The sequence below is a fragment of the Podarcis filfolensis genome (genome assembly GCF_964270895.1).
Source record: "Podarcis filfolensis genome assembly, chromosome: 8".
NCBI classification, from domain to species: Eukaryota; Metazoa; Chordata; class Lepidosauria; order Squamata; family Lacertidae; genus Podarcis; species Podarcis filfolensis.
The window spans coordinates 82418504-82445837 of record NC_139611.1 but is presented as its reverse complement, the minus strand read 5'-3'; the positions used below and the strand labels follow the sequence as shown (position 1 = coordinate 82445837).

Here is a 27334-nt window from a genome sequence, read left to right as displayed (position 1 = left end):
TCAGGAGGGGGTGCTGTTCCCAAGATTATGCACACAATTGCACCTAATTTTTTATTTTTTTTTGCTTCAGCTCATTTGTAAACTTAACCAGCCCAAACTCATTCACTTAGTTAATGCTACAATCACTTTATGTATTTCACTTGTCAGTGGAAATAAAATTGACAGCAAGTGCATTTCACCGCCAGCACCTTCTCTTCTTGGACCCAAAAGCCCCTTATAGCACAGCTCCAATTCCAAAATTTTATCTTCTCTGAATTTTGTCGAGGCACTTTGGTTTCCCCCCTCTCTCCTCTTCCATAAATTTTTTATTGGTTTTTCAACACATATTAAAAGACAAAACAACACAATACATAAACAAACAAACATAAACACGTATAATTTCTTGATCTTTCTTTCCTTAAACCTTCTTTCAACGACTTCCCCATACCTCCCCTTTTTGCATCCCTGTTTTAAATCATTCCAGCAACCCCTAATTTCAATTTCAATTTCTTATAGCACTTTCTTTAAATCTTTTTTCTCATATCCAATTGTTTGTCACTGCAATTCTATTTTGCATTACCCAAGACATTTTAACATTCATTAATTTTACAACAATTCTTAAGATAAACTTTAAATTTCTTCCAATCTTCTTCCACCGTCTCTTTCCCTTGGTCACGGATTCTGCCAGTCATCTCCGCCAGTCCCATGTAGTCGATCACCTTGGTCTGCCATTCTTCCAGTGAGGGTAGTTCTTGTGTCTTCCAATACTTAGCTAAGAGTACTCTTGCTGCTGTTGTAGCATACATAAAAAACGTCCTGTCTTTCCTTGACACCAATTGGCCTACCATGCCCAGGAGGAAAGCTTCTGGTTTCTTCACGAAAGTGCATTTAAGCACCTTTTTCATTTCATTATAAATCATTTCCCAGAAGACCTTAATCCTTGGGCACGTCCACCAAAGGTGGTAGAAAGTACCTTCAGCTTCGGCAGCACATATACTAAAATTGGAACGATACAGAGAAGATTAGCATGGCCCCCTCTCTCCTCTTCCAGATTCCTCAGAGATCCCCTTGCCTACCCCACCTCTGTCCTGTCCACAACTACACCCCGGCAAGAGCTCAGTCGGTAGAGCGTGAGCTTCTTAATCTCAGGGTTGTGGGTTCGGCCCCCAAGTGAGATAAAGTGGAAATGAAGTGTAATGTTACCTTGAAATTGTGTACAGTATTCCAATGGTAACACACACACACACCAAACTACACCCCAGCAAGAAACAAACCCACTCTTGGGGAGCCTCTAAACAAGGGACCTGTAAACGCTGTTGCTGGTTTATCATCATAACCCCTGGTCCTAAGCAACCTAATCTAACTCGCTAGGATGACACTCCTGGCTTGGGGAAATGTCCCACTTTGTGCAAGAGAACAGAAATGCCACCAATATAGGCAGGTGTCTGACTCATTTCAGACTAAACAGAACCTTTATTCTCTTCTTTTTTCTATTTCTTTTTAAAATTTTATTGGAATTTTATTTACAACATAACACAAACCCCCCCACCCCCACTATACAAATCCACCTTCATTAGACGTGAACATAACATACAGTAAACATAACATACAACAATACCAACAACCAAATAAAAGACTTCCATTATCCTGTATCTGGCCTCCTTATTTACTTCTTATAAACTGTTTCCTTTATGAATAATTATTAAGATTTTTCTAATTATACCTTAAATATCCACAAAGTCTCCTGCAGACATTAATCGAAACAAGTCCAGGTATGTATTTTACGTATGTGTTTTGTGAAGTATTCTCTGCATTTTATTCTCAATAATGGCAGAAACTCACAGATGGACTTTTATTTTTCTACATCGTGTTTATTTATAAAGGGAATCTTTGTATGAGCCTATGCTTTATTATTCCTTTGGAGCTGTGATGCGTTCTTGTTGTTGGTTGTTGTAATTTTGTCCTTTCATGCTGTGATGCTTTATGGTAAACATTTTTGATTCTCTGTTTTTGTTCTGTTTACGCTTTTTTTTTGCTAGCCCCACCCCACTCTCAGTCCCAACTCACCGCTGGCTGGCCTGGATTCCAGGGTCAGGACAGAGCAGTTGGCTTCCACATCATAGAGAACTGTGCATCCTGTCTGGAAGGCTGCCACGACGTGTGCAGGGTCGGTACCAGAGAAGGTGATGGAGGTAGGGATTCCGTTCTCTGCAGAAGATGGTAGAGACAAGCATCTGGGCACTGGGTTCTGGCTATGGTCCAAGGGTGACCACAGCAGTCGGAAGGATTTGGAGAGAACTGGAAGTTGCTCTGCCCAAGCCATACTGCACAGAGTTGATGAATCTCCACCTAACCTTGGGGATTTATACATCTCTAATCTTTGTTTTGACTCTTCTCTGAGCCACTGCACCTTTATCCCTCTTAAGAAGCCCTCCCTCCCTTTTTGGAGAAGCCCTGAATTATCTGCTGAGGGTATGTGAGGTTTCAATGCTCCAGATGTTATTAACTTCTAGCTGCTACGAGAGATTGAGCGCCATAATAATAATAATAATAATAATAATAATAATAATAATAATAATTTATTTATACCCCATCCATCTGGCTGGGTTTCTCCAGCCACTCTGGGCGGCTTCCATCAGAATATTAAAATAAAGGTAAAGGGACCCCTGACCATTAGGTCCAGTCATGGCTGACTCTGGGGTTGCGGTGCTCATCTCGCTTTACTGGCCGAGGGAGCCGGTGTACAGCTTCCGGGTCATGTGGCCAGCATGACTAAGCCGCTTCTGGCAAACCAGACCAGCGCACGGAAACGCTGCTTACCTTCCCGCCAGAGGGGTACCTATTTATCTACTTGCACTTTGATGTGCTTTCGAACTGCTAGATTGGCAGGAGCAGGGACCGAGCAACAGGAGCTCACCCCGTCGTGGGGATTCGAACCGCCGACCTTCTGATCGGCAAGTCCTAGGCTCTGTGGTTTAACCCACAGTGCCACCCACGTCCCTCCCTATTAAACATTAAAAGCTTCCCTAAACAGGGCTGCCTTCAGACGTCTTCTAAAAGTCTGGTAGTTGTTTTTCTCTTTGAAATCTGGTGGGAGGCATTCCACAGGGCGGGTGCCACTACCGAGAAGGCCCTCTGCCTGGTTCCCTGTAACTTGGCTTCTCGCAGTAAGGGAACCGCCAGAAGGCCCTCGGCACTGGACCTCAGTGTCTGGGTAGAACGATGGAGGTGGAGACACTCCTTCAGGTATACTGGACCGAGGCCATTTAGGGCTTTAAAGGTCAGCACCAACACTTTGGGGTCTGAGCTTGAGAGGGAAAGGCAGAGCAAGTTCACACCACGAACGAATGAGAAGCCCTTCGGCAGGACCCAAGGGCCCAGCGTGATCAAAAAGAGGCAGAGGCTCACCACTGTCCGCAGTGTAGGTGCTGAGGCAGGAGGAGTTGCTGCTGCTGGGGTCCCATATCCTCACCGTGCCATCTGCAGAGCACGAAGCCAAGCGGTTCTTCGAGGGGCTGAAGGCCAGGCCCCAAACGGCGTCTGTGTGTCCGTCCAAGACGTTGCCGAGCACACTTGGGTCTGGGCCAGGAACAAGAACAAAAGCAAAACCTAGCGCTGCCTGCCTCCCTTTCAAGCTTCGCGCAGCAGTGACAGATGGCCTAGATCATCACATATACTTCAGAGCCAAGGCCCAAACAAAGTTATTTATTTCATGCATTTAATATTTCCCCCTTCGACACGTGTATTTCTAGGGGAGGCTAATAGAACTGCAAACAGAACCCGACGCTCAAAAGCAGGAGCATCACGCAGCAAACATCCAAGTAACATAAATAAAAGAGAGAGAGCCTGGAAACTTTAAATGCCCGTGCCAGAGCAGGCGCCAGGTGAGCCTCCCTGTGCTGGGATGGAGCTCCACAACTGGGGAAGCTCTCTCTGCGTGCGTCACCACAATAGGTACATTGGATTTAGCCCTCTGGCCAAATGGAGGGCAAGGGATAGAGAAGAGCATGAGCTTTGCCTCCTGGTCCATGCACACGAGAAGGCCAGACCCCACAAACGCTCTGCCCTCCAAGACGCAAAACATGCAGGGAGTTACCGTCGCAACTCGGCAGTGAATAGTTTGTGGAGGCTCCAGCCTTGCAAAAACCAGCAGTCAGCAATACTGCCACCCCACCCAACCTGGTCCCCAATTCTAAACTTGCAGGGTGCGGCGAGGCACCCCCAAATCCTGTCCATGTAATGTCACTGTGCTGAAAACAGCAGTCATCCCTAGATCAAAGAATGCAAGCAAGGAGACAAGATGCAGCAGAGTTGGAGCAGCCCTTGCCTGTCCCTACCATAGCCATCGTAGGGGTCCATGCCAAGTTCCGGGATCCTCCAGCAACGGATCCTCGTGTCTGCGCCTCCACTGTAGCAATATTCGCTGTTGCAGCCCATGGCAACAGAAAGCACCGGGCCCCTAGCAGGGAACAGCAATAGGTGCATGAGAAGGAGTGGAAGGAACGAGGGTGGGGCTGTACCCGCTAATGCTCCCCCGACACCCACCAGGGGGAATCCAACAGGCAGTTCTGCTTTAGGGCAGCTGACAGGTTAGCTAGGGATCAATGGCTTCCCCTTGCGCCTGCTCGGCTCCTATACACACCTGTGTGCCCTGAATGCATAGACTGGCTCCACGTCGAGCGCTGCATTCCTGTAACAGCAAAGAGGGATGACAAAAGAGTCAGATGGGTGGCCTACACATCTACAGGTCGTCTTTGCTTTTCTCACTTGCAGGCTGCGCTTACGTGCAACTCTCAGTAGCATTCCTTCAGATTACCAGCTTATGGAGGGCTGTGGTTTCCGCCCCCCCCCCCACACCTTAAGGCCACTATAGTGATAAAAACAGGAGAGTGTCATGTTCACTCCCCTAAGCTCTATGCATGGGGTGGGGACCCTAGTGTAGTTATTTCAAATGATGATGATGATGATGATGATGATGATAATAATAATAATAATAATAATTTATTAATTATACCCCGCCCATCTGGCTGAGTTTCCCCAATCAAGTGTTAAAAACAGTACAGCGTTACGTATTAAAAACTTCCCTGAACAGGGCTCCCAATCAAGTGTTAAAAACAGTACAGCGTTACGTATTAAAAACTTCCCTGAACAGGGCTGCCTTAAGATGTCTTCTGAATATCAGGTAATTGTTTATCTCTTTGACATCTGATGGGAGGGCGTTCCACAGGGCAGGTGCCATTACCGAGAAGGCCCTCTGCCTGGTTCCCTGTAGCCTCACTTCACGCAATGAGGGAACCGCCAGAAGGCCCTCGGCGCTGGATCTCAGTGTCCGGGCTGAACGATGGGGGTGGAGACGCTCCTTCAGGTATACAGGATATATCAAAACCTCTGACTTTGGGGAGTGGATGGGAAGATACCTGCAAAGTGTGGTGCAGGAGGCCCTGACAGCTCCAATCAAAGGGCCTCGGGTAGCAGAGCTGAGCAAAATTCTCTTCCCAGGCAAGTGCTGCCAGTCACTAGGAAGCGAGATCGACCAGTGCTCCGACTTGCTACAAGGCAGCGTCATATTTTGCAAAAACAGCAAATGCACACAGTCCCATAGACAAGGATGCGGAACCAAAGGGAACGGGAGAGGGAGAGCTCTGGGGGTTAATTTTCAAAGATTTGGGGAAGCACTACTGACTTCCGACTTTCGGGGGTTGAACTGAAGTCAAGGGAAGGTTGGGGGCTCCAACTCGCATTTTGCCGCAGCTCTTTTCATCGCCTGTGACTGGTTATTTTTGTATGCTTTCCTCATACAGATTCACAGAATCTATCACTAGGGATTATTGCTTTCTTTTCGTTCTTGTTTTTATTATGCATTTTGTGTTTTTACGTTGTGAACTGCCTGGAGGTCTATGGATAAAGGGCGGTATACAATTTTTTATTAATAATACAGTGGTACCTCAGGTTACACATGCTTCAGGTTAAATATGCTTCAGGTTACAGACTCCGCTAGCCCAGAAATAGTGCTTCAGGTTAAGAACTTTGCTTCAGGATGAGAACAGAAATCGTGCTTTGGCAGCGCGGCGGCAGCGGGAGGCCCCATTAACTAAAGTGGTGCTTCAGGTTAAAAACAGTTTCAGGTTAAAAACAGACCTCCGTAACGAATTAAGTACTTAACCCGAGGTACCACTGTAATGGTAACAGATCCGGAGGGAGTTGGAAGGGACCCGCGGGGGTGATCTAGTCCAATCTCTTGCAATCCACGAACCATCTCCTGGGGGCATCTCTCCCACAGGGACGCTAAAGTTTAAACCACTTTGTGGATCCCATCTCTCCCCCATCCCCACAAGAACTCTGGGAAATGGGAGGGTTACAAGACTGTGCAACTCTCCACAGCCCTACAGCATTCCTTGACTGGGAGCCATGGCAGGCGGAGACAAAAAACGGGCATCCATCTGGCACACAGAAATGCCTAAAGCGGTTTCTTCCCTGTAATGAGAGACCTGCTGGGCCGGATCACAGAGCGACCTCCTCCTCCAGCATGGCATTTCCCACAGTCACCAACCAGATGACTACAGGAGCCTGCAAGGGCAAGGACCCTTCCCTGCCGCTACTCCTCAGTAACTGGCGATCGAAGGCAAGCTAAGCCACCTTGCCTTCTCCAGGGAGGGAGCCAGCTAGCTCCAGCTCTAAAGACATTAAATAAGTTGGAGTTCTTGTTATTAAATATGCCAAGAAAAAAGCACACCAAGAACTCAGGCCAATATAAGTTTCAATAGCTGGGAGTGGTCCCTACGCGCAAATCAGTAGTCAATGGTTTCTGATCCATAATTGACTTCTGCTCAATGATTGAAACTAAGACATTCACGTCGAATCTGACTATGGACTAACATGAACTTACTGGTTTCTGATCCATAATTGGATATACATATCCTTATGAGTTTGAGTTTGTAGTCTCTGTTTGAGTTTGTAATCCTTGTCAGAATACATACTTTTGAATGGATTAGTTTTTGTTACAATTGACTGTTGATTTGCGAGTAGGGGCCACTCTCACTATTGAAAATTATTTTGGCCTGAGTTCTTGGTGTGCCTTTTTCCAGCTCTAAAGACAACAGGTCCTCTCTGCGCTCACTTTTTGGCGGCCACCGTCTTCTGGAGGTTCCACAGCTTCAGCGTGCCGTCCTCCGAGGCGGTGACCAGCGCGGACTCGGAGTGATGGAAGACCAAGGCCCGGATGCCATCGTAGTGACTCCGTAGGGTGAACTTGGGGTTCCACGTCTTCTTAAAGGCATCTTTGCTGTCCGAGAGCTGAGGCAGGGGTGGAGGAGAGGAGGAGGAGAAAGAATAGAGGGGCTGCTTAGTCAGGTGCCCCTCCCCAGCCCGAACCTCCCCTGCTGCTACAGAGCTGCTTCCTCACCACCTCCCACTCATGGAAGATTATTTCCCAGCTCAGGCTGCCCCCGTGGCAGTAGCCAGAGGAGCAGAAGAGGGCTTGAGGAGGCAGCGGGGGGGCGGGAATGGAAACCGACGGAACTCGCATCGCAACTCACATCGCAACTTAGCTCATTGTCGTTGGTGACGGTCAGGTCCGCGAGGTCTCCCAGGCTGACCTCTCCTCCGCCAATGGTGTCCATTATAAAAACATCCGAGGAGAAGCCCAGGGAACCTGTTCCGGGGAGGGGAGAGGAAAGCTTACGAGTGTGGCAACGCGCCAGCTACAGGACAAAGGAAATGGGGCAGGGTGTAGGTTGTTTTGGATGGCAACAGGGAAGTGTGGCAAACAGCGCTTGTGGGGAAATTAAAATAAAATAAAATTGGCACAAGGCTTGAAGCAGACTGAATGGCACGACTTTATTACCCACAAGGCTAAAACTGAAAATAGAGGACTTCCCCACACATTAGAAAACTTTCACTGGGTAACTTAAAATGTTCGTTGCTTTCTATACAAATAACAGCCTGGGATAATAACTTGTTTGGTTGTTATTTTGCATGCATTGCCCGAACACCAGTTTCTGGGTTAGGGGTGGGGTATTTCTTGACCTGCATGGTGCTGTGATAATGTTGGACGAATTTAATAAAATCAAAAAACAAAGCCCAAAGGAAAAGGGGCAGGGCATAAAGGACAAACCAAGCCTTTGCACCTTCGTGAGATCTGGGTTGACTGGAGATGGCTGCCGGCATGGAAGGTTTCGGGGGAAGCCCATCCACATCTTGGAGGTCGGCTAGCATGCCCTGCAGCTTCACCCGGCGGCTTTCTGCAGAAGAGGAAGGGGGGGAGTTAGGGGAAGGTCAAGCCAGCCTCTGGCCACTGCAACTGGTGACGACCCAGCTGCTGAACCTTGGTCAATCGCGGTAAAAGTGCCCAGGCGTTTCCCCCATATCCCCACCCCGATAGCTGACTGAGACACAATCAGGAGGAATTAATCAGGAAACCCCCATGCAGCCAAGGGGGCATTTGAGATGCAGAGGAAACTTAGATGCAGCTCTGTAACTACCAAGTTCATTGCCATCTCCGGCTCGCCGCATGTCCCCGGACCCCTCGCCGTTCTCCCCCGAGCCGAGGAAGTCGAACTCGCTCAGTGCATCCTCAGAGTCCTCGTCGTCGTCTTCATCCTCCACTTCTGGCATCAGGGGCTTGTTGGTGAGCTGCCGAGAGGGACAGGGGCAAATCAGAGCTTGGATGTGCCTTGTGGCCACATCTGCATGGGCAAGCACCAGCCCGACAAGAGAACCTCCCTGCCTGAAACTAAGGAGCACGACCGGGCCAGTTTATGGCCTGCTGCAGGTGGGTTCTGTAAGTATCCATGTCCCTTTGTGTCCTCAGAACAGTAGCAGGTTGGAAATCACAGAATGAAAAGGCCCAACCCCAGGCCCACCATTCCTAACAAAGAGATTCCTGAGACCACTGTGGACTTACAAGTCCTTTGTGAGCATGTCACTGGGCAAAGACTGGCAGGAGAGGATTTGCGCTTTGCTTTTTCCACTTGAATACAATAATAAAGAGTATTTAAAGTGTGGCAAAATGCCAACACAACAGCCTCAACTGTGAATGGGAGCCACAAGCCTAAAGGGGGGAAACCAATAGACTAATGGATGAGATTTCACTGGCCTGGCAGAGCCGGGGATAGAAGCTACAATCCAAACGCCTGTTTTGCCTTGCTCTTGCTTCCCACAAAGGGAGAGGAGATGACGGACCATCCCTGGAGGAGTATGCTGATTTAGAATAGCTGGCCTGATACTAGACTTCTGGGTGGGTGCGGTTATAAGGGGGGTATTAGTGAGTGGGAGTATTCTCTGTTTATTATTTGAGCATAGTTAATGCTTGTTTGTTTCCATGAATGTTATATTAAACAATAGATTGCTGCATTGTACGACACCCCCTTTTCTTATACTCTGTGGGTGTGTGGGTACATATGTACATACATAAACACACACACACACACACACGTGATATATAAATTGCTGAAAGTCACTTGGAGAACTAAGCTAAAAAGTTTAAGAAATACAGTGATACCTCAGGTAAAGTACTTAATTCGTTCCGGAGGTCTGTACTTAACCTGAAACTGTTCTTAACCTGAAGCACCACTTTAGCTAATGGGGCCTCCTGCTGCTGCTGTGCCGCCGGAGCACAATTTCTGTTCTCATCCTGAAGCAAAGTTCTTAATCTGAAGCACTATTTCTGGGTTAGTGGAGTCTGTAACCTGAAGCGTATGTAACCCGAGGTACCACTGTAAATAAAATATTTGCAGCTGCAGATAGCTCAGTTGGTTAGAGCATGATGCTGATAACACTAAGGTTGCAGGTCCTATCCCCGTATAGGACAGGTGCATATTCCTGCATTGCAGGGGGTTGAACTAGATGGCTCTCAAGGGCCCCTCTCAACTATGCAGTTCTATGATTCTGACTCCCTGCCCTGTTCTATATTGCTAAAAAAAAACCAATTCCCTTCAAGAAACCTAAGCTCAGCCCCCTTGCCTCCATGATGCTAAACTAAGTCCTCCATCTCTTTGCTAGGTTCATGGAGGGGAGGATACCTTTACTCGCTGCTTCTTGTGTTGCCGCTGCGTCTCCAGGGGCAGGCTTTCCAAGTCCTTCTCCTCATCACTGTCGTCTTCTTCCTCGCAGCCCTGCAAGAAGGGAATCTTCTCCATCACGGAGCCGCCGGTCCGGTCTTTTGCCTCCTTCCCAGCATTCCTGCAAGTAAGAAGGGTAAGGTAGAAGAACAGACACTGGGGTCCAGGGTTGCCTCATGTGAAAACAGAAAAGCATGCTCATTATCAGGAGAAAAGAAGCAGAAAATTGTTGTATGGGGAGTATGAACTCAGCTCCAAAACAGGCTGGATATATATTCACTGAGGGATTCCACACGCCCTCCTCTAATCTGATTTGTGTAGATCCATTCCTGGATCAACTGACAGCCATCAGCACAGTCACTTGTGACTTTATGCACCTCCACAGTGCACAACCTTCCCTGACCAGGATTTTTATTTCATTTATTTATTTCCCACCTTTTGCAAGAGGCCAGAGGGAGGTTGACGGCATATTGAACAATGTAACTACATGCAGCAGCAGCAGCAGAAGCAACAACATGACACAAATACAACTCAGAATTGAAACAACCTCATCAAACTGTTAATAAATGCAGTCTGACAAATTTCCCTCTTCCAAAAGCCTGGCAAAAAGGGTCATCTACACGCGCTTCCTTAAAAGAATACAGATGTGGGGCCACCACTGAAAAGTCCCTTCCACAGGCATCAGAACTACACCCTTTGTCCTGTACAGGGGCCACTGCCAGCCCAGTCTCATCCCCTGGCCTTAAGGCACCTGCTCTTCGAAAGGTCGCCTCTGTACATCCCATGGGTGTCTCATTCCCTACTGCTAGCCACAGACCACGGAAGTAGGAAAATATTAGAGTAACGCAGAGTCTGAACATCTGGTTTTTAAAAATGCAAACTCTGAAAAAAGAACACTGGCCATGACCCTCAATGAATGTAGATACGGGCGCCACCCCCTCCTTGCAGCTCTGTGGTGAAAGTCCTATGTACCCTGCGCTGGCAATCAGAGCAGCGCTATAATACAGAAGACACCAGTAAGGCCTGCAGCAGGACTGTACCTGCCCTTCCAGAGCTTGGACCACAGTTCGTTCCTTCAGGACATTTGCCAAGGAGAGGAGCAAGACCGGGCACCAGATGGAACAATCACACCCAGTGCAGTAGGGGTGGCTCATTCAAAGGCTGAAGCCACCCCCCAATGTGCTCCTTCTTTTGAAAAATGTAAACATTGACTTTTTTTTTACTGCTCTTATATTTCCTCTGCTGTGATGCCAAAAGGTTTTTTTGTGGAAAATGTGCCATTTTAAAAAAATAATCACTGACCACAGATCCTCTGTGTGCCAGAAGGTTTTTTGTGAAAACCCTCCCCCATTAAAAACTGTATTAAAAAGGGGGGGAAGTTACAATTGGCCATGCATACTCTAGGCGTGTGGCTCCCAGAGGGTTGACAGCGGGTCAAGGTGGCCCTCTACTGTGAAGGGGGGGGGGCAAGACACATGGAGAAGCTTCTCTTCCTCGCTGCCCCATGGCCAAAGTGACTGATAACGTACCTTTTGATCTGCTCCTCTATCTGCTTGACGAGAAGAGACTCGCCCCCATTCAGCCCAGCAGGTCCCGGCGCAGGCCCAGTCCCCAGGCCGCTGGGCTCGGCAGCACCGTTCACTTCCATGGAGCAGCGGCCGAGCAGAGAGCGGACTCGCTTGGATCGCATGTCTAGGATGGTGTCCGTGTAGCCCACTTCCTCCAGGTACCTGGGGAGGCCGATCAAAAGGGGCCTTCAGTATAGGGCTCAGCAACTTGGCAGGCCCCAGGACAAGCCTGCCTTAGAGGGAGGCCACCAACAGAGCAGGGCCTCTTCGCTCACCCCCAGGAGCTCAGTTCCTACTCACTGGCGGAGGAGTTGGCGCCCTTCCTTCCACATGAACTGGTTGCTCTCCAAGGAGATCGGTTCCGCTGGCCCGTTGGAGACTAGGGGCGAAAGGAGGAAAGCTTTCCATCAGCAGCTGACAAGGAAACTACAGTCATACCTCACGTTACGTATGCTTCATGTTACGTTCTTTCAGGTTACGTCCCGCGGCGACCCGGAAGTTCCGGAAAAGGTTACTTCCGGGTTTCGCTGCTCACGCATGCGCAGAAGCGCAAAATGACATCATGCGCATGCGCAGAAGCGGCGAATCGCAACCCGCATGTGCGCAGACGTGCCGCTGCGGGTTGCACTCTTTTCACGTTGCGAACGAGATGTTCTCAGCCTTGCAAATGGTAAGGCCAGAATTTGCTATTTAAAAACCCAGAAAAACTCAAACCATATGGACGGCCTAGAGCGGGACTAGGAAAGTCTTCCAGCGGTCAAGGAGAGCAATTTCCCCCTCCTCTTCCAGGTTCTCTGATCTTTTGGCCCATTCAGGCCCAGTCTCCTCTGACTACCACTAGGACAGCTCCAGGGCCTCAGGGAGGTTTTCCTCTCACAGACCTGCTATGCCTTTTAAACAATAACTATTTTCCTCCTCCCAATCCCTCTGCCATTTTGTGCAGTGTCTTTTCAACTGAAAGCCTGAAGGCAGGGATTGTCTCGTATTCTTAACTGATCTGAAGGCCACTGTAGGAATATCTTTGGCTAGAGAGATGGTTAACAAAATGCTTTAATTAAATTATTTATTGATAGCTTTTCCTGTGCACACGAAGCACAGAGTCTGGGAGTGAACTTCAGTATGCAAAGCCAAGCCTGAGCTTTGCCACTGAGCTAGAGCCTCTACCCTCCTGCCCTTTTCCTCCTTCCCCTCAACGCAAAAGGGAGTCAATTGCTAACGAAGCACCGGCCTCAACATTTATTTAAATACTTATGGGCCGCCCTTCCATTTGTTTTGGCACCTGTGGCAACTTCCAGACAGCAAACAAACAATGGAAGCTCCAAAAGTTGGAAGAGTAAGATTTCACTGGACATAGCCTAGAATGTCTGGAAGGTGAGGGAGTCTGTGCAAGATACTACTTAAGTAGGAATGCCCAGCTCTCATTCACCAGCCGCCTGAACCTAAAAGAGCAGTGGACACATCAGAAGACAACTGCAGGAGCAGGTTCCTGGATGTCTCTCATTGTGAGAGGATGTCATTGCCATTCCAGGTGAACAACAGTGGAAGCACCTGTTTAGGCCCTGGCAGGTGGCTCAGCGAAGGATAAAGGAACATCACAGGTGCAAGTGAGCAGATGCCCAGACACCCGAGGGTGGGGCGGGGAGCACAATACCTGGTTCTGACATATCTGCTTTCTTTTCCCCCTGGTTCAGTTCAGTGCCAAATTTCAGCTTGTGGTACTTTGACCTGGAAGAAGCAGAAGAAACCTTAGGAGCAAAACACTGGGAGCAAATGAGCACGTGTCATGTTCCTTACAGCGGGTGATGGGTGCAGAATGCAACGGTGAGGTGACTGTCGCACAAGGATACCAGGAGCGGAAAGAAGAATCCAGACTGTCTCTCCCCACTGCACCATGAGGGAAACTCCACCCTCTCCCCAAATGAGAGCCCAGCAGCGGCAGCAACCCAGAGGTGCCCACTCTGCCACCACAAGGGGGGCACACTGGTGTGTGGCATGGCTCACCTCTCCTGCTTCAAAGCGTATTCCAGCATCTTTATCCTCCGTACAAGATCTGTCTTGAGGTTCTCTTGGCCCTTCCTTTCTCCCTGAAGAAAGGCCACTTGCGCCTGGAGGGTTAAGAAGTGGAAGTCAGAGGCATTGAATTCTGACAGCACACAACAACCCCATTCCTGCCCAACCCAGGATTATGAGGGAATTATAGGCTAAAACCCAGGGGTAGGCAACCTAAGCCCCGTGGGCCAGATGCGGCCCAACTGCCTTCTCAATCCAGCCCACGGATGGTCCGGGAATCAGCGTGTTTTTACATGAGTAGAATGTGTCATTTTATTTAAAATGGATCTCTGGGTTATTTGTGGGGCATAGGAATTTGTTCATATTTTTTCTAAAATATAGTCCGGCCCCCCACATGGTCTGAGGGATGGCGGACCGGCCCATGGCTGAAAAAGGTTGCTGACCCCTGCTAAAACCCATCTCAAAAAATATTAACAGAAGTACACACACACAACTTGATGTATGTAAATAAGTCTTCCCCTGATGCTGAGTTCCCTCGTCTCATTGGTTGAACTGCTCTGAGGTCACAGGATTAATAAATGTCATTGCGACAGCTTGAAGGGAACAGGAAAAGGCATCTGGTTACAGAGGGCCCATGAACAGGAGGGGCTGCATGCTGCAGGGAGGTTTGAGAAACAAAACAGATAAGGCGGCAAAAGAAAGGGGAGGGAAACCCTCTAGGGACAAGGGTTGTGTGTTGATAGTGCGAAGAGGGGCAGGATTTTATATGACAGCTCCCTTACTAAACCAAATCCCAATCCTCCCTTCATCCGCAACAGTGACCAAGTGGAAAAGACTGGGAACTAGGTTACTCCATCCTATTCCATGTTTTCTCTCAGCAGACCATGAATTCAAAATAATATGCAGAAGTCCTGCCCTTGCTGCCCTGTTTAACTGCTATAACAACTTTACAACATTGATGTGATAAGCTGCACATGGCTGCAAAAGCGACATGGTTTGTAAATTGCAGGAGACACACTCCCGGTACGATAAGCAGGTTTGATATTCTGTCTTAGCTAAACAGCAGCGGAATCTGTCATGAGAGGGTAGAAAATTGTAAGGGGTTGCAAATTGGGGCATTTCACTGATACAAAGCCATGTCAAAGGCTCACTGACTTGCCTCCATCAGTACATGGTTTGACAGCACCGCAGGAAAATCCAGCCACAACCTCACAGGTTTAACAAGTTCATGTTTACAGAGCGCTTTTGAAAAAGCTGGACTGCACTAAGTATGTAATTAAACATGCAGCTGAAATTCCCAGGAGTTTGCTTCTGTACATATTGCTTGGACTGGGCAACTAGTTTCCACTACAGTAGTAAGAACACCTCAAACGGGAGACAAAAAATATGCTCTTTTCCAGAACTGAAGATGGATTGAAAGGGAGATTCCCTTTAGTATTTCCATTTCTCTGCTGCTTTCCCAGCACTAGGACTTCAAGTGGGTTTGGTTGCTGCCCACAGTGCACACAACTCATCCCACTTTCCCCGCAGGTAAACAGATTTTGCAAGTTTTCGTATTGTTCCAAAAACTTGCAAAACCTGTTTGATGAGAGGTAGCAGCAAGACAGGAGGAGACCGTGCTCATCATGGGAAACAAAAACACTTCGATTCACTCAAGATCCATTTCTCATCCTCAGTCTCCATTTCTCAGGTGCGATATTAAGACCGTCAAATGTCCCCACTGGTAGGAAAGTCACATGCTGACTTTAAACAGCTTCCCTTAACACAATTCCCAACCGCACGGAATCAGTTCTTGTTGAACAGATTATCTGAAATTTGCCCTTGACAGGATCAGCTGCGTGCACCCCAGGGAAGCTCACAAACGAGCAACAGTGGGTGGCTCTTGCCTTTGTCTCCAGCATTTACAAATCAGCTGTTTACTGCCTCTGAATACCATTTTAAGCTAATTATGGCTAGCCACCTAAATCTCTCTGTGAACATGCCTAATCTATCTTTAAAGCTGCCGATTATGATTACATCTCTATTCTGCCTTTCCTCCAAGGAGCTCAAGGTAGCATGTGTGGTTCTTCCCTCCTAGTTTTATCCTCACACCAATCCTGCGAAGTAGGTTAGGCTGAGCATCACAGCCAAGGGGGTATGTGCACTTGGATCCTGGCTGCTAGCCGGTCAGCTGAACGTAATTTCATTTTGCAGAGTTTCAACATACTGCCGATTGGTTCTACTAGATGACCCCAAGTGCCAGTTTTTAAGAGTGAACGATTGCTTCCGATTTACGCTCCCTTATCGTTCTGGTGGCAGATAACCATTCGGTTTTTAAGAAAACCAACACGATTCGTGAGAGGCAGAGCTTCCCATGGGACATGCACTGTGATTTCAGGTGCTGCATGCTACCTCTGGTCAAACAGGTTTTCAGCACAAAACAAACAGTGGTTCACCAGAGGGAAAAAGAAGGATGGGCACTTATACTATGAGCAGTAACTTCTGGCTACAGCCCTTTCAAAAGATAGCCAGTGTGGTGCAGTTCTTAAAAGGGTCGGACTAGGAGCTAGGAGACCAAGGCTCAAATCCCCACTTGGCTCACTGGGTGGCCATGGCGCCAGTCACTACCTCTCAGCTTATCCTAAGGTCCTGGGCCCTAAGGAAGTTAGATTAGCTTCAACCAGAGCCAGGGCCTTTTCAACTCTGGCTCCGGCCTGGTGGAACACTCTGCCTCATGAGACCAGGGCCCTGGAGGATCTGATCTCTTTCCGCAGGACCTGTAAGACAGAGTTGTTCCGCCTGGCCTTTGGCTTGGAGCCAATTTGATTCCCTCCCTCTCTTTCTTTTTTCTTTTCCTTCTCCTCCTGCGATGAGGCTACATTTTAATATTTTAATGTTTTCAATATTTTAATGTTGTATTTTAATTTTGTTTTCAAGTTGTAATCATTCAACTTGTTTTTATTATTGCTTGTTAGCCGCCCTGAGCCCGGCCTTGGCTGGGGAGGGCAGGGTATAAATAATAATAATAATAATAATAATAATAATAATAATTATTATTATTATTATTATTATTATTATTATTATTATTATCCTATCTTGCAGGGCAGTTGTGCAGATTAAATGAGGGAGAGAGAACCATATACAGCACCCTGAGCTTGTGGGATAATAAGGCAGGATGTAAACGAAATAAATAAATAAGTAAGTAAGAGCACACTGACCATCTCTTAACACAACCTCTGTTCAGTCCCCTGCTCTACCGCCTTTGCATCCATGCTAAAATACACTATGTTGTTCCACCTCCCTTTGTGCCAGTTACTATGGCAGTAGGGACAGCTGCTTCCCAACCACCTGGGAGCCATAGGTGTCAGCTTTCTCCTTCCTCTTCCCATACACTCCCCATTTGCTATGGAACAGGTGGCAGCAATATCCACCCACTCACCCCCCACTCTGTCACCACAGAAGGTAGAGATGAAATCCTTTCACAGGCTTCCACTCACAGTTGGCAATACATCAGTTACTTTCACCCTTTTGCCTTTCTGAGGTAATGTAGATATATTGCCCAGGTCACTCATTTCTTTCCACATCCCTACAAGGGGAAGGGACCAACTATCCACCCCCTTTAGTACATCCAGCCTCAAACCTACTCAACACCCAAGACAACTTTAGAATAATGCGCCTCCCTGCTCTCATCGATTTCACCCATTTCACTATAAGGGGTTATTTGAACTGAGATTTACCATCCATCTCCCTTTCCCCATTTCCTGTGCTAAATCTCTGGCAGCCAGATAACACTGACCTGAAGTGATTAATACTCTCTAAACACTAAACAATATGAAGCAAGTTTCACTGAAGTCAGTGGGGGATGCTACTGCTCTCGTGTTCTTTGAGACAAACAGAATTCTAGACCATAATCATAAATTGCTTTGGGTTTGAGGGTTCGCTGACTCCATCCCCAGAGGCTCACTCTCCCTATGCAAATCTTCCCCACTGACTATGCATCACTGACGGTGGCTGAGACAGCACTGAACATATTCTCCCTGCTACCCTCACCTCGTAGGATGGGTGTTTAAGTCCATAGTTCAGAAGGGGAGAACCTGCTTTGCATATGGAAAGTTCAATGCCTGGTGTCCCCAGGTAAGGCAGGGAGAGACCCCTAGTGGAAACCCTGCAGAACCACTGCCTGAGCTGGGTGGACCAATGGTCTGACCTGGTATGAGTCCACTTACTACATGCAAAAAAAATCCACAACTAGCAGTTCCTAAGCCCTCTTCTGTGGGAATCAGCCCACCATCGCAACATACGGCATCTCTAGAAGGGCGGCAAAATTGGGGGAGGGAGGCGGAATCCAGCCCCCTCAAATTTCCCTTTTTAACAGAGTACAGTAGGAGAAGCATCCTATTTGCATAGGGATATTCCTGTTGGACTGAAGAATGGAAAGGAAGGCCTCAGGAGCACAGGAAGCGGACACAGACCATCTAGCTCAGTATTGTCCGGGCAACCGACGACAAGAGTCCTTCTGGAATTACAGTCTCTCTTTCCCATTGATTTAAGCACATCTTCCGCCTTGGCATCCTGGGCCTTGAAGTGGAAGCAGCCGCCTTCTCCACCGAGTAGTACTTGAGAAGGTGTCCAGAGTGAGATTAGATGGAAAAGCTTAGAATGAACACCTTTGGGAAGGAGGGGAAGTCTCTCTTCCCCTCCCCGCCAAACCATAATTTTAACTGCTACACGAAAGGAGCCCAAAACACTCTTTGGGGTTTATCCCCAGATCCACCTTCTACAGGAATAACCCCCACAGCCTTCTTGATGGGCGCAGACCCTCCAAGTGTCCCTATTTCCAGGGAAAGGCCCGGAATTACAAAAGCCGCCCCAGTTTCTGATTTGATCCCGGAATGTCCCATTTTTCATCACTTTTCATGGGAGAAATGTTGGAGGGTATGGAGTTATGTGACCCCAGAGCCAAGGAGATAAGTAACTATGCAACCTTTAGAAGACATTTGAAGGCAGCTCTGTACAGGGAAGTTTTTAAATGTTCAGTGTTTCTATATATGTTGGGGCAAGCCGGTCACAAATTTATATATTTATCATATATAACGATGATGGGATAGGAAGCCCCTGTTTTCAACGGAGAAATCTTGCAGGGCACTGGGGTGGCTGGGGGCGGTGTTGCCAGGCCCCCTTGCGGGGCTATGCCATGGGGGGTAAGAGTGCCTTCCTCTGGCAGGGAGTCCCCCGTTTCGTGGCCGCAGCCGTGACCCCCGGAGCTTGGGGGGCGCCGCGCCTGCCCCCACCCCCACCCCGCCAGTCCCGTCGGCCACCATTTCCCACCAAGATGGCGACGGCAGTGGCAGGAGCAGCAGCAGCGGCGGGAGGAGGAGGAGGAAAGAAGAGGCGACCCCGCGGCTGTCCCCGCCGCCCCCGCGCCCTCGGCTCCCGGTAACCGCCGGCCCCTCTCACCTGCAGCTCGGCCCTCTCGGCCTCCCAGCGGCTCTTCTCGGCCTCGAAGCGCGCCCACTCGTGCTGGATGAAGTGCAGGATGCCCGGCAGGCTCAGCTCGCCGCGGCCGGGGCCGCCCTGAGAGGCCGCCGCCGTGCCTTGCTGAGGCGGCGGCGGAGGGGGCGGCTGAGGCGGCTGGTCTCCCGCCGCCGCGGCCAGCGCCTGCTGGTGCAGCTGCTGGGCCCGCGCCGCCACCCGCTCGGCCTCCATCGGGGATCCGGCCGGCTGCGGCTGAGGAGGCGGCGGCGGGGAGGAGGAGGAGGAGCACGACGACGACGACGAGGAGGAGGAGGGCGGCGGCGGCGGAGGTGGTGGCGGCGGCGGCTGCTGCTGCCACATAGTGAGCCCGCCGCGCGCGGGGGGAGGGAGGAGGAGGGCGGGCGGCGGGAAGCGGGTCCCGGTCTGCGAGGGGAGGAGGCGGAGGAGGAGAGCGAGAGCGGGGGACAGAGAGGACGTGCGGGAGGGAGGAGCGGGGGCCACTTCCTGCCAAATAGGGAGCCGGCCAGGAAATGCGGCCTAGCTCGGCTCGGGAGGCGCTCGCGGCTACTACGCCGCAGAAGCGTCTGAAGCCGGAGGGAGAGAGAGAGAGAAGAGGGAGGGGAGGCGTTTCCATGGTGACTGGAGGGGTGGGCCGCATCCTCCCTCTCTCTGATCTCCGCCGCCTCCTATTCCTGCTCCTCTCGCAGAATTTGGGGGGGGGCGTTGCCGTGGTAACCGGAGTAGGGTGGGGGGAGCGCGCGCCGCTCTATCCTTCCCTGCGCGCGCAGGCTGCTCCCCACCCTCGTGCAACGTCCGCGCGCGGGGCCCCGAATCTAACCGCCCGCCCGTTCGAAAGAGAGCGGGCGAAGTCACCATGGCAACGCGGCCTGCTACCTCGGGGCCTTCGGGAAAAGCCGCCCCCGAGCAGGGCGCCCACCGCCAGCACCTTAGCAACCGGCTGCCGTCATCTCTCCTCCTCCTCCTCCTCCTCGGGAGGATAGACAGGGTGGCAACATACACCCCCCCCCGCCCCATGAAGTGAAATTAAATTTAAAAGGACGTGACAGATCTGAGTGGGATTGCATTGGGGGCACGCAGAAGCCTATTTGGGGTGCGGGGAGGGTGGGTGTGAAGGGAAAAGTAGAAGAGGAACGGTGTGGTGTAGTGGTTAGAGGACCCGGACTGTGGCATGGGAGACCAGGGTTCACTGGGAGAGGCCTGGCGACTGAGGCGGTGCCCCTCTCAGCCTACCTCGCAGGGGTCTTGTGAGGATGAAACGGGGAGGAGGAGGGCTGTGAGTTCCGCCTTGAGCACCTTGGAGGAAAGCTGGGGTGAAGTTGCAATAGGTAAAGGTAAAGGGACCCCTGACCATTAGGTCCAGTCGTGGCTGACTCTGGGGTTGCAGCGCTCATCTCGCTTTATTGGCCAAGGGAGCCGGCGTACAGCTTCTGGGTCATGTGGCCAGCATGACTAAGCCGCTTCTGGCGAACCAGAGCAGCGCACGGAAACGCCATTTACCTTCCCGCCAGAGCGGTACCTATTTATCTACTTGCACTTTGACGTGCTTTCGAACTGCTAGGTGGGCAGAAGCAGGGACTGAGCAACGGGAGCTCACCCCGTCACGGGGATTCGAACCGCTGACCTTCTGATCGGCAAGTCCTAGGCTCTGTGGTTTAACCCACAGCGCCCCCCCGCATGCAATAAATAAGCCATATAATAAATAAGCAGGTTGTTGCCAAGGGAGTGAGGAAGGTGTGCAAGTTCAGCCAAGGTGTCCTCTCAGAAGGGCCTGTGGTCAGGGGTGGTTATTTCTGCTGTTGCCACTGTATTAAATGTTGTCATCATCATTGCCATTATTGTTATCTTTTAAAGCAACATCCATGCGCACAGCGCTTTGCAGACTAGAAAAGGGCAGGGACATGCCCCAAAGGTCTCCTACTCCCTCAGGCTGAATTCATTGCCTAATCCTGCCCCTTCCTCTCTGGTCTCCATTGCATTGTGACAACGATTAGACGCCCCACCAGCACCACCATAACGTAACAACAGCCGTCCTTCAGAAGTGGTACTTACGTTGAGATTCTTGCCTTGCAGAGGGTTGGGCTGGATGACCCTTAGGTTCCCTTCCAGCTCTGCAATTCTACGTGAATTGATGAGTGCTGCAAGTCCCGTTCCCTTCTTAAAGAATGGTTTGTCAAAAAGGCTACCGTCAAAATAACTTTAAAATGCCTATAACCCTCTATGCTTTCCATGTCTGCTTTCAAAATGATAGATGTCAAGGCTCAAGTGTGCCTGAACGACTCCCAGATGCCGGGGGCAGTAGGGTGTGATGACACTCTGCACATACTCAGAGACATTATCTTCCTGCTTCCTCTGGCTTTGTGTAGAAAACAGGAGCTGGGCTCAAGGCTTAGAACAAACTAAGCTCAAGGAACCACTCCTGCAATGGGGGAATCTTATTATTCTGGGGACCCCCACAATTTGCTAAGGGTGCAGCCTGATCTGAATTTCATATGTGTGTGTCTTTTTAAAAAGTCATTACTACACACTTCCAGTACACAGGAATAGTACCTGAGCTTGATAAAATGGGGGTGGGAAGGACCATCTTTGCTGCCCCTTGATTTCCTTGGAGGACATAAAATAAAATGGCAATTATTTACCAATGTGGGAGAAAGTGAAGGGGTATACTCTTGGGGCTAGCATTGGGCCAGTGACCAAATTTGTTCCCTGCACCCCATTCATTGAGAATCAAGCCCCCGTCTGCACAGCATAGCAAGGTGGTGATGAGTGTTAACTCTGCTATTATGGAAAAGAAACCTGATCTTTTTTGTTAGTGTTTTTTCTCCTCCTGAGTAAGCGGCCTTCCCCCAAACGAAGCTTTCTTGTTCCAGCCCCCCCCCTTCATTTGTCTACAGAGGGAGGAGGGTTACAGAGCAACGATTGTCCCTTTACAAACACAAGCCTTGATCCCTCCAGGGAAATGAGCAAGCTTGATCTAAATAAGATTAAATAAGGCAGCCCCCTCCTGTTCTCCTGCCCCATCTGCCACGCCAGGAAGATTAGTGGGTTTAAAAATAAATAAAAAAGACATATGTTGAGGGGTTGCACTCATTAGCGCTCTCTTTTGTTGACTTCCCTGCTGCTGGTGGTTAATGCCCAGCACGAGCCTTGATGCTTGCACACGCCTGAAAGCATGTTGGCATTTTCTGGTGGCGCTACCGTTCTCCAGGCGGCGCTGTTCCCAGCACACCTCACCGTTTACCCAGCTTGTGAATTCTACTTCTGGCGTTTTGCAGTTCTTTTGGAAGGGTGGTTGCCATTCATTTGCAAAGACTGGCTGTGCAATTCACCAGCCCTCATCCATGAGATCTGAATGTGTTCCATCTCATGCCAAGTCACTTGAATCCATATACAGTGGTACCTCGGGTTACAGACGCTTCAGGTTACATACGCTTCAGGTTACAGACTCCACTAACCCAGAAATATTACCTCAGGTTAAGAACTTTGCTTCAGGATGAGAACAGAAATCGTGCAGCGGCAGCGCAGCGGCACCAGGAGGCCCCATTAGCTAAAGTGGTGCTTCAGGTTAAGAACAGACCTCCAAAATGAATTAAGTTCTTAACCCGAGGTACCGCTGTATGAAGCCAGAGTCTAGATAAGCACTGCATTCTCTGGCCAGCAGAAACACTCCAAAGTCTCGGGCAAAGTCATTTCCCAACTCCCACTAGAGTTGCCAGGGTTTGAATCTCGGACTTCCAGAGCATGGGCTCTGCTACTGAGTGATGGTCCCTCCATATTTTTAATAGCAGTTCATGGCCATTGAGCCTAATGGACAGGGGTGCCAACTTGAATAAAATATGGGAGGGCAGGTAAGCCCCACTCCGTATAATTGATTAGATCAACTTGGCGGGGAGTTCAACCCCTCCAAATACTTTATTGGGGGGCTAGAAGTTGTCTCCTATGAATGGCTATGTTCTACTGTTGGAGGCAGTATGCTTCTGGAAACATCACGAGGGGAGAGTGTTTTTTTCTTGGGTCGTGATTATGTGCTTCCCATAGGCATCTGGCTGGCCTGTGTGAGAACAGGACGTTGGACTATGATGGCCTGATTCAGCAGGGTCCTCTGTTGTTCTTACGTTTTTCTGGATATAATGGCTCTACAGGTTCCCCATCCTTCATTCAAGAACACTTCTTCTTTGTGCTGGTGGCACGCCAGAGTCTGGATTGCCTAGAGCACTGCGTTCTGGGGCGCAACAGTGTGTGTGTGTGTGTGTGTGAGAGAGAGAGAGAGAGAGGAGCTAAACTAATTCAGTAATGAAAGGCTGCTGTGTACCTGCAGAATTGGCTGCCCGTTGCTTCTCTGCATGAATTGTTGTTCTGGACTTGCCTCCTACCAAACATTTGTTGTTCTACGGTGCAGCGGAATTCCGTTTCAGCTATGCACCAGGTGCAATTGGATCATTGGTCATGCCTCGTAAGGAGAAACCACAGAATGACTTGCTCTCAAAACAGCCTGCCCTAAATGTGTCTCCATCTTGACATACGCCCCAGTGCCATGACTCTTGCAGAAAGAGAGAGGTGGGTTTCTCTGCAGGAAGACAGTAAGACTCTCTAAAAGGAAATCATTTTAGGTAAATAGTTTGGTTTTGGTCTCAGAAGATTGGAGTGATCTATAGCTGATGGTAAAATGGTATTTCCTAAATGTACGATCTTTTGATTATTTCTTCTCCCTGGTTTCCAGGTGAACTAAATTTGGATGGATGAATCTGGAACTGCGAGACTCTCCGTGGGCCAGAGACAAGAGCTCTTCCAAACTCGCCCTGCGCTCGCAAGATGCGCATCACCTTCTGCCAGGGCGTGCTTGCTGTTGCCATCGCCATAAATTTGCTGATCCTTTTCTACATCTCGAGGCTGCAGCAGCGTGTCTTGCACCGCCACAGGGACCACCCGCACCCCAGTGCCCACCAGCCCCGTGGCCTGCTGAGGTCAGGGGTGACCATCCTCATCAGGGAGTTTGAAGACTTTGAAAACTACGTCCCTGACGTGGTGCGTCTCTTCGTGAAGCACAAACCCGAGGTGCCCGTTGTGGTGGCGGCAGACCGATTGCCTTATCCTCCTATGGTTCTCCCTGGCGCTCCCAACATCCAGGTCGTCGTTCTCAAGCCGTCCCCTGACCAGCCTGCCCACGTCTCCAGGCCCGAGACCTACGTGAAGACGGAATATGTGGCGCTGGTGCCGGATGGGGTGAGGGTGGATTCCGCATCCCAGCTGGAGCAAATGCTGGAGGAGTTCAAGGCCAGCCAAGCTCAGGTGCAGATGGTGGCGGCTCCAGTGCAGTCGCTAGCTCCCCTCCAGTGCCTGAACCTCAAGGTGAACCTTAAAGAATGGACGGCTGACTACACAGCAGCTCCGCCTTCCTCCAAGGTGTGTACGGCCTTGAAAGGCGAGGCCGTCATTCTCCTGCACACCAGGGACCTCTTCAACCTCTCCATGCCCCTGGCCAAGCCCTTGCTGACTTCCCTCTTCATCCAGGCCTCTCTGCGAGGATGGGCCGTCCGCCTGCTCGACGTTTCCTTCTCGGCGCTCCACCAGCCTCTGCTCACCTCCTCCCACAACCAGTGGAAGGCCGACAACCTGGCCAAGGCCAACCGCCTGCAGCTCTTCCGCGACTTTGGCATCAAGCGGGTGGTCCTGGAGGACGGCAAGGAGCAGTGGTTTGGCTGCAGCAAGGAGACGTCCCGGTGCTTTGGCACCATCCGCGATGACACGCCGGAATACCTCTACCAGAACCGGTGGACGCCGCCTTGCTGCCTCCGAGCCCTGAGGGAGACGGCCAAGTACGTCATCGGCATCCTGGAGGCGTCCGGGGTACGCTACTGGCTGGAAGGGGGGACGCTCCTCGGAGCCGCCCGCCACCAAGACATCATCCCGTGGGATTACGACGTGGATCTCGGCGTCTACCTGGAAGACATCCCCAACTGTGAGCTGCTCCGGAGTGCAGATTCCGGCTCCATCGTGGACGAGAAGGGCTTTGTCTGGGAGAAAGCCATCGAGGGGGACTTCTACCGGGTGCAGTACAGCGAGCGCAACCACTTGCACGTCGACCTGTGGCCCTTCTACCCCAAGAACGGCGTGATGACCAAGGACACGTGGATGGACCACCGGCAGGACATTGAGTTCCCGGAGCATTTCCTGAAGCCCTTGGTCCCCATCCCATTTGCCGGCTTCCTGGCTATGGCGCCCAATGATTACTGGAGCTTCCTGGAGCTGAAGTTTGGAGAAGGGGTGATTGAAAACCCAGAATATCCAAACCCAGCTGTGAAGAGCATGGAGAAGGGAAACTGAAGGAGCCCTCGTGAAGGCCCAAGCCTTAAAAGGAGAGGTTTTCGAGTATCTCTGAGCCGAGAGCTTTCCTTCCTTGAACACTTAATGCCATGCAAATGATTATGCAGTCAGGTGATTTACCTGCCTGTTACAGGTACCTCGGTGTCTTGTCCATACTGGAGGAGATGTTTGCAACAGGGAATTGTTTCAAGGTAGCAGCACTGAATGTACATTCTGCCTTTCTGGATCAGATCAAAGGCCCATCAAGTCCAGCATTTTGTTTCTGATGGCAGCCGGACAGGTGCGTCTGGGAAGATCACAGTCAGGGCATGGAGGTAATGGCTCTTTGCTGCTGTTGGTTCCCAGCAGCAGGTACTCAGACGTAGACTACCTTGGTGCTTGAAGGTTTCGTTTTGCTGATCCATAGTAAACAGAACCCTTTGAAAACGGAAAGGCTAGGGAGGACCATTGTTGCAGTGAGTTGCAGCGTTGCCTTTCAAAATACAAGGATCTGTTACGTCACCCCAGGAGGAAAAATCCCCCCGCTGTCGACAGCTGGTTGTTCCAGCAAGAGTCATGCAACAGAGCAAGCAGCTGCAGTGGCTTTCACAAATCAGTCATTTTCCAGAGAGGTAGCTGTGTTAGACTGGTGTTGCAAAAAAACCCAGTGAGTCTTGTGGCACCTCAAGGACTAGCAAATTCAGTGCTGTCAGTTATTCTGTGACTGAAAAATGAGACTGCTTAGGATTCAGCGTCCCGCTTCCTCAAAACTCTCCAGGAAGAATTTGATAAGGAGATCATACCGCCAGCCAAATAAGGAAAGCGTTAGAAGTAGGTTCTAGGGGAGAAAGTCAGATGCTGAGAATTGGACAGGCAGCTTCTATGAGTACATTGGTACCTCGGGTTACAGACGCTTCAGGTTACATACGCTTCAGCTTACAGACTCCGCGAACCCAGAAATAGTACCTTGGGTTAAGAACTTTGCTTCAGGATGAGAACAGAAATTCGGCGGGGGGGGGCAGCGGGAGGTCCCATTAGGTAAAGTGGTACCTCAGGTTAAGAACAGTTTCAGGTTAAGAACAGACCTCCGGAACGAATTAAGTTCTTAACCCGAGGTACCACTGTATATGAAGAGCCCTGCATCCTATTTGTACCACAGTGGTCAAGGCCATCAAGATCCCCCTGGGAAGCAGGCAGAAAGTAGGTAGAAAATAAATGGCCAGGACTTCAGGAAGGGAAAAGAATTAGCACTGCTGGTGTGATACACCCTTTGAAGTCAGACAGAAAGCATTCACAGAGTCATGAATTGCAGATTCTAAGTCCTCATATTCTGCCCATTTACTGGTAGATTGGAATGCAGGAAGCGCCTGCCTCACTGCAGCTGCTGCTCCTCACTGAAGCTAGGCTGGCTGTAGCACGAGGGGGTCAGGTTTTATGGGGCACCAGTAGACTTTTATTTCAAACAGGATGTGGGGGACTAGATCACACTGTTTTGAATGCTCAAGTGAAATCAGCTGGGCATACCCCAAAGGAGGTAAGCTGAGGATTGCAGCCGCGCTCTGGCAGCCTTCCTGAAAAGATGTCATTGGTGCAAATGCAGCAAGGAGACAACTGCAGCATAGATGCGAGGATCTTGCCTTGTAGAATTCAGAACTTGGGGGGGGGCTATCCCTCTTTTACCACTGCTTGGTTCTGCTGCTGCAAACTGATATTTATTGGATGGATTAATTGAATTTTATCTAACATACGTTTAAACCGCCTTGACAAGGAAAAGCCACCTCAGAGCAGCTTATAAAACAGAACACAGCAAAACATACTTAATAATAATAATAATTTATTATTTATACCCTGCCCATCTGGCTGAGTTTCCCCAGCCACTCTGGGCGGCTCCCAATCGAGTGTTAAAAACAAAACAGCATTAAATATTAAAAACTTCCCTAAACA

At 49.9% G+C, this 27334-nt stretch overlaps 2 protein-coding genes across 3 annotated transcripts in view; one reads left to right on the top strand and one right to left on the bottom strand.

Moving 5' to 3' along the window:
* STRN4 (striatin 4) overlaps window positions 1-19452 on the bottom strand; it is a 23427-nt gene extending 3975 nt beyond the window's left edge. Inside the window, exons 1-14 of the mRNA XM_083627014.1 lie at window positions 19052-19452; window positions 13607-13710; window positions 13257-13330; window positions 11906-11984; window positions 11567-11767; window positions 9999-10158; window positions 8460-8610; window positions 8106-8219; window positions 7515-7630; window positions 7097-7272; window positions 4622-4669; window positions 4317-4438; window positions 3388-3558; window positions 2047-2187 (exon numbers count right to left, since the gene is read on the bottom strand). Of these exons, the coding sequence (XP_083483140.1) occupies window positions 2047-2187; window positions 3388-3558; window positions 4317-4438; window positions 4622-4669; window positions 7097-7272; window positions 7515-7630; window positions 8106-8219; window positions 8460-8610; window positions 9999-10158; window positions 11567-11767; window positions 11906-11984; window positions 13257-13330; window positions 13607-13710; window positions 19052-19429 (2035 nt within the window). The 5' untranslated portion in view covers window positions 19430-19452. The remainder of the gene's footprint in view (window positions 1-2046; window positions 2188-3387; window positions 3559-4316; window positions 4439-4621; window positions 4670-7096; window positions 7273-7514; window positions 7631-8105; window positions 8220-8459; window positions 8611-9998; window positions 10159-11566; window positions 11768-11905; window positions 11985-13256; window positions 13331-13606; window positions 13711-19051) is intronic.
* FKRP (fukutin related protein) lies at window positions 18766-27334 on the top strand. Of its 2 annotated transcripts, none has more exons than XM_083627479.1 (2): window positions 18766-19030; window positions 23808-27334. In XM_083627479.1, the coding sequence occupies exon 2, from the start codon at window positions 23900-23902 to the stop codon at window positions 25409-25411; it is 1512 nt and encodes a 503-aa protein (XP_083483605.1). In that variant the 5' UTR covers window positions 18766-19030; window positions 23808-23899; the 3' UTR covers window positions 25412-27334. The 2 variants fall into 2 exon arrangements, with proteins under 2 accessions (XP_083483605.1, XP_083483606.1); XM_083627480.1 differs by lacking the exon at window positions 18766-19030 and adding an exon at window positions 19347-19430.

Coding starts and splice junctions, on each gene's coding strand:
- FKRP (XM_083627479.1), top strand. CDS start 23,900: ATGCGCATCACCTTCTGCCAGGGCGTGCTTGCTGTTGCCATCGCCATA.